Here is a 9977-nt window from a genome sequence, read left to right as displayed (position 1 = left end):
GCTCAGCAGAGCTAAAATCACTGAGGTTCCCTGACCTCTCCTCGATACCCGTGGGATGAGCTCCAGCAATGACTAAACCGTATGGACTCGCCCCTGCCCTCAGAAGCGGCACCAAAGGTCCCGGGGAGCAGAGCGACACGCACGCCTACAATTCCAAGCCCGGATTTCTGCAACACCACAATCTCGTCACTACGGAGCAGCGAAGGGGACAAACGGCGTCTCCCGCACCTCAGCCCCTCCCCACATGGCGCGCGCTATTGGTCGTCTGACTGTCCAAAACCCACTTCTAACCCTTAGTCCCGCCCCCGAGGCCAAGAATTGGCCGCCGTATCTCCACCCCCCATGCTCATTGGCCAGACTGGCTGCGGGTGACAGTGAGTGGCAGGCGCCGGGCCTAGGGCTCTGGGTCCGGACGAACCCGGCGGAGCCGACCGAGCCCCTGGAATCACTCGGGTCACGGTTCCTGAGGTGAAACGCGAGATCGGTTACAGGAATCTCAAGGCCCGGGCCGGGCCTGACGGAGGGTGCCCGCGGAGCCCTCAGTGAGCTCACGGCGAGTAACGGGGGGGAAGGGGCGCCGCGGGAGGGGCGAAAGCGCGCAGCCGGAATGTTTTGATGGCGGGGGCGCGCGGGCGCGGGCGCGCGCGGGCGACGGGGCCGCGCGCGAGGTTGTCCGCTGTTGGGAGCCGAGCCCTTGGCCTGGCGCTGGGCGACCCTCGGGCGCGCTGGGCTCGGGTCTTGGCGGTGGGTGTGGGGAGGCAACCCAGCCCACCTGGGCGATCGGCTGTCGGACTGGCTCGATTCTTCCAACATCCGCAGGAACCCCTGAGCCCAGGCCGGGCCAGCCGGGGCTCCATGACCCTGGGTCCACACTGACCCGGTGAGTGGTGAGTTCCCCGAGGGCTTGTCAGCTCCTTTGGACCCAGGGCTCTCGCTAACCCAGGGAGTCCCACTGGGGCCAGGCTGGGTCGTGTTCCACGGCCCGAGGGTCTGCACCGACTGGGTGAGTGCCGCCTGGACATGCCTGGCTCCAGGGACCTCGGGACCCCACAGTTTGCCCAGGCTCTGGGTGTGCACTGACCCAATCAGGATGTCCCATCCAGGAACTATGCCTGCCTGGTGGGCCTTGGTGCTGGGGAACCAGGGGGGAAGGTTGACCAGAAAGGTCCTTTTCAGAAAAGCCTCTTTTCTTGGGTTTTGCCTTTGGGGCTTTGAGGACCCTGAGAGGCCTAATTTCTGAAGCTGAGGTGGGGTGATGGAAAAATAGTCCCGAGGAGCTGCCTGACCTTCTCCAGGCGTGTACTGACTCAAGTCTTTACAGGTTCAACAAGCCACTTCTTGGGATCCTAGAGTTGGATGAGTGGCCCTGTATAGTACAACCAGAGGAAGTACATCTAGCCCTAGTGCCTTCCCCACTGCAGCCTCTCTGCCTCATGCTTGGCCTCCTCTTAGTGGAGGGTGGGTGGGTAGGAGGGTTGGGTTTCTTTCTGTCCCTGCTCCCCACTCTCTGGGGCCTGACACCTTCTCCTCCAGCAGCTGCAGAGCCAGGGCATCAAGGGCTGGAGTGGAGCAGATGCTGTCCATGGAGCTGGTAGGGCCATGTGCTTATCTCAAACTTTTGTTTACAAAGTGCTTCCAGACTGCTAGTCTCTTGGCAGACCTGGGTTTCTCCAGGAGGGTAGAGGGAAGTCCCCTTATCTCCACTGAATAGAAGATGAAACAGCGCCCCCCCCCCCCAAAGCGGCAGAGCCTTGGCTTCAGACCAGCAAGACCTCAGTAGACACTCAGTAAAGGCTCTGGGAATGACTGACCTCCCAGGCCCTGAGCTTACTGCTCTCCTTTGGTAACTACTCCTCTGCCTTTGAGCCAGAAGACTGGGAGTAGAGATCAAGCCCAGAGATTCTTTCTGGTCTACTAGGCAGGGCAGGAGACAAGCAGCACCAAGGTCTGAACCTGGATGTCTTCGTCATTACCGGCAGGTGGACAAAGTGGACAGGGGACGGTGGTGATGGCGCAGTTTGACACTGAATACCAGCGCCTTGAGGCCTCCTACAGTGATTCACCCCCTGGGGAGGAGGACCTATTGGTGCACGTCCCTGAGGGGAGTAAATGTGAGTTCTCGGACCGACAACAGAGGCGGGACCTGGGGAGAGAGCTGGTGGAGGAACACCGAGGGAGCAAGGGGCTCCTGTTCCTTCAGGGCTCTGACATCTCTGCTCCTGTGCCCACAGCACCCTGGCACCACATCGAAAACCTTGATCTCTTCTTCTCTCGAATATCCTTTGTGTCTCTGCGTTGGAGCTATGGGACCTTTAGCCCCTTTCTAAGCCAGACCCCAGATGGGAAATTGGGGTGGGTTTGAGTTTAATCCCTGGAAGGGAGATGGAACTCTTCTTAAGGCTGAAAGAGGCTGGGGAAATAATGATCATTATAGATAATGATAACCCTGCGTTTCCCAAGAGCTACGTGCCTTTCACTTGGTGGTGTCAGTTCGTAAGGAACCTCTCTAAAGGTGATCTTTCTTTTTGATGGGACGCTAATAACTATAATAATTAATATCTTTTGACTTACTCTATGTCAGCTCTGTGTTAAATACTTTACGCCTATTATCTCCAACTTAATAATCCTCTGAGACAGGTGCTATTATTTCCAAAGTACCACTGCAGACAAAAGTTGAGAGAGATTAAGTAACTTTGGCAAAAGTCACACAGCTAGAAAGTCATAGAGTCATAAGTTGGGGCATGTGACTCCCACAGTCTGTGCTTCTAATTGCTGTCTCTATCAACCACATTTTTCTTGACAATTGTACGTTTATAATCTACACCAGAAGAATGGCTTCACTTGCATGCTCATCGGGGAGATCTTTGAGCTCATGTAAGTCTAAGAAGGGACGGTGATGTGGGGAAGGACCGCATCTCAGTCTTTCCTCTTTTTGAGCTCAGCCCTGGCCATACCCGCCAATGCGGCTCAGTTCCCGGCTCAAAACCCTGTAGACTAATTTTAGAGTTCGGGGACTGGGTGCGGCACCAAAATTTACAATCTCTCTCTCTCTCTTTTTTTTTATTTCTCTTATAAGGAATTCTTTCCAAATTCTCTCTCTTCCATGAAGAGAAGTCAGACTTGACTGTTCAGTCAGAGCTCCGGTGGAATGGGCGTGGTTCGGTCAGGAGGTCTCAGAGATGCCAGCCACTTAAGAAAAGTGTGTTCTGCCTTAGTTACACCGAGGAAGGCGGAGCATTTTCTAAAAAGGAGCCATAAGGCCTTGCCAAAGAGGATGGGATTGGGAAACCCTCCCTCAATCAGAAAAGACTGTAAATCCCCTTAGGGCTTTTAAATACTATCTCAAAAGGAAATCAGGGATTGGGTAGCAGAGACCACAATCAACAGAATCTTTGAGCTAGTCTAGTAAGTGGTGGCAGAGATTACTACGAGGTGAGGAAAGCAGGCTAATTGTGTTGACGCCCAAGGCTGAGAGGAAAAAGGAGGAGCTGGTTTGGGCCTAAGGTCCCTGGGGCTGAGCTGCGGAGAGCCCACTGGAAGTTCTCCAGCCCCCTTGTGTCCCCACAGGCTGCTCTCCAATCTTGTTCTGCTGCTTCCAGACTCTTCCCTTTTCCCACACTATTTCACGGATGCCTCTCTGACTCTTGGACTGTGGCCCCTCTTCCCCAGGCAGTTCCTCTTTGTGGTTGCCTTTACCACCTTCCTGGTCAGCTGTGTGGACTACGACATCCTTTTTGCCAACAAGATGGTGAACCATAGTCTTCACCCTACAGAGCCTGTCAAGGTCACTCTGCCAGACGCCTTTTTGCCCGCCCAGGTCTGTAGTGCCAGGTAAGGGCCGCAGCTTGGAGGACACCAGAGCCAGAGTTCCACTAGCAGGTGGGAAATGGAGTGGAGCATGAGGCAGTAGCACATTCCCTAGAACACAGACTCGGGCTCAGCCTTGCCGTCCCCTTCAGCATAGCATCCCGTCTGCCAAGACTCCTCAAGGGCCACCCGCTCCCCTTCTTTTTCCAAAACCACCAGGATTCAGGAAAATGGCTCCCTTATCACCATCCTGGTCATCGCTGGTGTATTCTGGATCCATCGGCTTATCAAGTTCATCTATAACATTTGCTGCTACTGGGAGATCCACTCCTTCTACCTGCATGCTCTGCGTATTCCCATGGTGAGACTGGGAAGGTGGGCAGTTAGCGCCACAGCCCGACACACTTGCAGTTTAGGAAGGGTGGGGCATCTCGGCTTAGGAAGGGTGGGGCGTCTGGCTGGGCCCCGGGCATCCTCATCCGTCCCTGGCAGGCCCCGGAGCCTCTGCTCGAAGGCCCCACCCAAATGAGCACAGGGCCTTGCAGCTAACGCAGGGTGAGGAGGGGTCCGGGCAACGAGCCCACCGTCCCTACCGTGTCTGTCTCCTGCCCGCAGTCGGCCCTTCCCTACTGCACGTGGCAGGAAGTGCAGGCCCGGATTGTGCAGACTCAGAAGGAGCACCAGATCTGCATCCACAAGCGCGAGCTGACGGAGCTGGACATCTACCACCGCATCCTCCGCTTCCAGAACTACATGGTCGCCCTGGTTAACAAGTCCCTCCTGCCTCTGCGCTTCCGCCTGCCCGGCCTTGGGGAGGCCGTCTTCTTCACCCGCGGCCTCAAGTACAACTTCGAGCTGATCCTCTTCTGGGGACCTGGCTCTCTGTTTCTCAACGAATGGAGCCTCAAGGCCGAGTACAAACGCGGGGGGCAACGGCTAGAGCTGGCCCAGCGCCTCAGCCACCGCATCCTGTGGATCGGCATCGCCAACTTCCTGCTGTGCCCCCTCATCCTCATCTGGCAGATCCTCTACGCCTTCTTCAGCTACGCGGAGGTGCTGAAGCGGGAGCCTGGGGCCCTGGGGGCGCGTTGCTGGTCCCTTTATGGTCGCTGCTACCTCCGCCACTTCAACGAGCTGGAGCACGAGCTGCAGTCCCGCCTCAACCGAGGCTACAAGCCCGCCTCCAAGTACATGAATTGCTTCTTGTCCCCTCTGCTGACGCTGCTGGCCAAGAACGGCGCCTTCTTCGCCGGCTCCATCCTGGCCGTGCTGATTGCCCTCACCATCTACGACGAAGACGTGCTGGCCGTGGAACACGTCCTCACCACCGTCACACTCCTGGGGGTCACCGTGACCGTGTGCAGGTGGGCCTGGGCGGCAGGTGGGGGAGGGGGCGGGCTGCCGACTAGCGCCCCTGGGGAAGGCTTACCTCTCGGCGACCCCGGTTCTGCCAGGTCCTTCATCCCGGACCAGCACATGGTGTTCTGCCCTGAGCAGCTGCTCCGCGTGATCCTCGCTCACATCCACTACATGCCCGACCACTGGCAGGGTAATGCCCACCGCTCGCAGACCCGGGACGAGTTTGCCCAGCTCTTCCAGTACAAGGCAGTGAGTGGAGTTGGAGTTAGGGCCTGTTAGAGACTGGCTGATAGCTCGGTGGTGAGGGCGGGGATCCCTCCTGCTCTCTTATGACCTGGGGCCCCTCTCTTTTAGGTGTTCATCTTGGAGGAGTTACTGAGCCCCATTGTCACACCCCTCATCCTCATCTTCTGCCTGCGTCCGCGGGCCCTGGAGATCATAGACTTCTTCCGCAATTTCACTGTGGAGGTCGTAGGTGTTGGGGATACCTGCTCCTTTGCTCAGATGGATGTTCGCCAGCATGGGCATCCCCAGGTACCGGGAGAGGACGGGGGCAGGTGGCCAGGGGTGATGCTGGCACATGCGGTGTCCTTGGGGAGACTGCAGAAAGACACCCCTCTGAGCCAGCGCATCGCAAAGAGGCAGCCCTGCGTCTGGGCAGCCAGGCACCGGGGTACACGCTGCTTGGGTCCCTAGCAGCTTGGGCTGGATTTTAGCCTTCAGCTTGCACCTTTGGCCAAGTTCCCTTGAGAAAGGCACAAACCGAGCACAAACTAGCCCAGCAGTGACTGCTCCTGGGGTGGGCCCCGGGGCCCCGGACAACATACAGGAGCGTGTTGCCATCTCTGTCCTCCAGAGGCAAGGCCTCCCCGCTAGCAAGAAAGGTACAAAAAGGGTTCCTGTCAGAGGACAGTCCCGCTCACTGCAGCCTCCCTTGTGCAGTGGCTGTCCGGTGGACAGACAGAGGCTTCAGTGTACCAGCAGGCTGAGGACGGGAAGACAGAGCTGTCACTCATGCACTTTGCCATTACCAACCCCGGCTGGCAGCCGCCACGTGAGAGCACGGCCTTCCTCGGCTTCCTCAAGGAGCAGGTTCAGCGGGATGGAGCAGCCGCCGGCCTCACCCAAGGGGGTCTGCTCCCTGAAAATGCCCTCTTTACGTCTATCCAGTCCTTACAATCTGAGTCTGAGGTATGTTCCTGGGGACTGGGAGAGGACAGTGGGCAGAGTGGACTCCAGGTGCTGGGAGTTGAGGACTGGGCCTGGGGTGGAAGGACGTACCTACCCACTCGGTTTCCTTCTGTCTGTTCAGTCTGTGCTTGGGTCCCGACATCCAGAATACTGAGGGATCCTGCGGCCTCTCTCCTGCCCTGGGAATTCCACCTACCCCTTTTCTTTCACAGCCACTGAGCCTTATTGCAAATGTGGTAGCCGGCTCGTCCTGCCGGGGCCCCCCACTGCCCAGAGACCTGCAGGGCTCCAGGCACAGGGCTGAAGTTGCCTCTGCCCTGCGTTCCTTCTCCCCCCTGCACCCCAGTCAGGTGCCCACAGGCCGAGCTCCCAGCACCATGACAGGCTCTGGGTGAGTAGAGGTGGGCCACAATGGAAGGGCATGGCAGTAGCCCCCAGCAACTTCTGCGGGTCTTAGAAATGTTGACGGCTGCTGTCTGTCTGTGCGGGAAGGGACAGGGTGGATGCCAGGACTGCCAGCTCCGGGAGCAGTGTATGGGAAGGACAGCTGCAGAGCCTGGTGCTGTCGGAATACGCGTCTACCGAGATGAGCCTGCATGCCCTCTATATGCACCAGGTGAGTGGGCAGGAAGGGGCAGAGCCCCGGAATCAAGGTGGCCGCTGACAAATAGAGGGTTTTAGGTGTGGGAAAGCAAGACGTGGGTTCGGAACTCTTCTCTACCGTTCACCTACTCTGATCTCCATTCCCGCATATACCCTTTTACCATCTTTTTTAGCCAAGCTTATTGTCATCCAGGGCCTTTACACATTTGTTATTTCCCTTGCCAAGAATCCACTTTCCTGAGCTAGGCATATGGCTCCCTCCTTTCTTCCCCTGTCTGTTCTTACCTCTTCCATGAGACCGTCTCTGGCCACCCTGACCAAAAGAGCCTCTCCTGGCCACCCTCCTGAATCTTCTTGCTTTATTTTTCTCCACAGGATTTATCTGACATATTCCATTTTCCCCTTTTTTTATTTTATTGGCTATAATCCCCTGCCTCCACCCCCAGCATATAAGCCATACAGAGCTTGGGATTTTTGTCTATTTTGTTCACTGCTGTCTTTCCAGAACCTTGAAAGACTGCCTGGCACTTAGATGTGCAACCAGTTTGGTCTTGACTCAAACGACTAGGTTCCAGGGGTCTGCTGGGAATGTAACCTGTAAGACGTCATATGTGTGGTACACACTGTTAATGTGGTAGTTACTCTGGGTCGTTGATTCCGGGTGAGGTGGTAAAAATGGGAACTGGAGGGTAGCATGGGGGGAGGCAGCTGTTTCAGATAGCCTATCCCCAACTAATGAGCTCCCCTCATCCCCCCCACTTCTCAGCTCCACAAACAGCAGGCCCAGGCCGAACCTGAGCGGCACGTGTGGCACCGCCGGGAGAGCGATGAGAGTGGGGAGAGCGCCCCTGAAGAGGGGGGAGAGGGCTCCCGGGCCTCCCAGCCTATCCCCCGCTCTGCCAGCTATCCATGTGCTGCAGCCCGGCCTGGAGCACCTGAGACCACTGCGCTCCAGGGGGGCTTCCAGAGGCGCTACGGGGGTATCACAGGTATCCAATGGGAGTACAGGAGGGTACAGAGCCTTCAGGGAGAGGTGGCTCTTTGGGGGCCTCTTGGGGAGGAAAGAGGTCAGAGCCATCAAGCCCAAAGAGACTAACCCTCACCCCCACCCCTAACAGGCTCAGAACCTTTCTCCACATTTGTGTTTGTGTTCATTCTAAGAGTATGTTTACTTGTGTCTCTAGATCCTGGCACAGTACCCCGGGCTCCCTCTCACTTCTCTCGGTTGCCCCTTGGAGGGTGGGCTGAAGACGGGCAGTCAGCATCAAGGCACCCAGAGCCGGTGCCCGAGGAGGGCTCGGAGGATGAGCTTCCCCCTCAGGTGCACAAGGTAAGGGCTCCAGGACCGGAGAACGACTGCTACTGGAAGTAGTAACTTCCAGGCCGAGGTGAAAGTCTCATGTGAAAGAAGGCAGGCCTCTCGTACAGAGATACCGTTCCTCCTCCCCCTCCAAAATACACTTCCCCCTTCTTGCCTCACCTTCTCTGAAATCCAGGGCTTGATTTTCCCTACGCTTGCCTCCCCAGAAATCAAGCTTTCCTTTTCCTTTATCCCCAAGCTGTTTTTTGGGTAAGCAGGTAGCAGAAGATTATCTCCACTACTAAGGCATTTTTCTCCACAGGTATAGAGAAGGCTGAGGACGGTCGCTGTGTCCCAGGATGGAGGCCGCTGTTGCCCTGCCATCCCGTCCGCCCGCCATGGAGGGCTCCTCTGAGTGTTGCCTGGCTCCACGTGTGTGGTGTTTGTGTGTCTGTGCCTGGCCAAGGGAGGTGCCAACGCTAGGCTTGCCACAGCCCCAGGAGAGAAATTGGGGGCCTAGGAACCAAGGCACACAGGACTCTAGCCTCATCCCCCAGGATCCCCCTTGGCTCAGAGTGTGGTGCTAGAAACTGGTCCCCAGCCCAGCCCCAGTACTGCCACCTTTGCACCCACCCCTGCAAGTCTCCAGAGGACTGCCCACCACAGAAGCTGCCAAGCAGGGAGAACCTGTGCCAACTGTGGAGTGGGGAGGTTGGGCCCGGACCCTCAACCTCTGCGCCTCCCTCCCTCACCCTGAGCAGATGAGCAGCTCAGGCTGTGGCCCTTACCTCACCCCCAGTTCTCCCCAGTGCTGCAGCCTGCTCACCTCTCTCTTGCTTCCTGCACATGACTGGCATGTGTGCCGCTTGCCCCCATTCTGTTCAGCTTTCGCTTTGCATTGGTGCGAAGGCCCTAGCTCCCAGCTTCTCTCATGCTATCTTTTGACACTAAGAAGGACGGTTTCTAAATTGCAGGAGCAGGATGGAAATTCTTTGTTGCCCTCTCCCAACTTTTAGGATGGGCCCCTGGGAGACTGAGGCTGACCTGGCCCCCATCGCTGCTTATTATACCCCTTACCGCCTGCACATAGGATGGACTGGGCTGGTTGTGCCCTCGGCTGTCTACCTCCCAGCAGGAGAGCTCTGGCCTGCCTCCCGCAGTTCCCCAGAGGGGGATGGAGGGGCGACAGGAGGCCTTCGCCCTAGGCTTTGAGTTGCCGCATTGCATGCTGGGATCCAGCGCCTACTCTCCGCCCCACCCCTCGCCCAGGTCTGGTCCGCTGCGGGTGCGGTGAACTGCGCTGCCCGAGCTCCCAGCGGACGGCGTAGGAGCTGTACAGCTTGATAACCCTTAATAAAAAAGGGACTTTGACCAGGTCGCGGCTTGTTGTCTCGCGCCGCTAGCTGGTCTCTCGCGGCTAGGATTCTGGGAACAAGCGGAGTGGGGTGCGTGTAATTTTCCCTGACGGCTGGACACCGGCCGGGCCCTGTAGGAAAGTGGGTCTATGCCGTCACTCGGGTATACCGAGCTAGCCTGCTAGCAGAAGGGTCATTTCCTAGCTGTGGTTCCGTGGAGGTCAGGGTCTGGCCGGACGTGCGGTCAGATTTCGCGCCCTGAGCGCGTGACCAAGCCGACTCCGCGTTGGTATTTTGCCTTTCCCGCGTGCACCCTCCCCCTCCCGCCCCTTCAGGGAGGTTGACCAATGGGGGCCCTACGT

At 57.5% G+C, this 9977-nt stretch overlaps 1 protein-coding gene across 11 annotated transcripts; it reads left to right on the top strand.

Moving 5' to 3' along the window:
* The first annotated feature begins 372 nt into the window (after window positions 1–372).
* On the top strand, window positions 373–9636 carry ATG9A (autophagy related 9A). 11 transcript variants are annotated; one of them, XM_045777646.2, is made up of 17 exons: window positions 373–542; window positions 820–880; window positions 1537–1591; window positions 1980–2111; window positions 2232–2275; window positions 2810–2874; window positions 3670–3831; window positions 4027–4168; window positions 4423–5171; window positions 5262–5415; window positions 5521–5700; window positions 6109–6357; window positions 6570–6748; window positions 6850–6973; window positions 7727–7949; window positions 8145–8290; window positions 8583–9636. In XM_045777646.2, exons 4-17 carry the CDS (start codon window positions 2009–2011, stop codon window positions 8586–8588), a joined length of 2526 nt encoding a protein of 841 aa, XP_045633602.2. In that variant the 5' UTR covers window positions 373–542; window positions 820–880; window positions 1537–1591; window positions 1980–2008; the 3' UTR covers window positions 8589–9636. The 11 variants fall into 11 exon arrangements, with proteins under 11 accessions (XP_045633602.2, XP_045633596.2, XP_045633598.2 ...); XM_045777640.2 differs by having other exon boundaries at window positions 1534–1591; XM_045777642.2 differs by having other exon boundaries at window positions 820–887; window positions 1534–1591.
* Window positions 9637–9977: the final 341 nt, after the last annotated feature.

Source organism: Ursus americanus, chromosome 1 (genome assembly GCF_024610735.1).
Source record: "Ursus americanus isolate L20-20 chromosome 1, mUrsAme1.1.p, whole genome shotgun sequence".
Classification (NCBI taxonomy): domain Eukaryota; kingdom Metazoa; phylum Chordata; class Mammalia; order Carnivora; family Ursidae; genus Ursus; species Ursus americanus.
The sequence above is the reverse complement of the archived record's forward strand: the minus strand, read 5'-3'. Positions and strand labels throughout refer to the sequence as shown.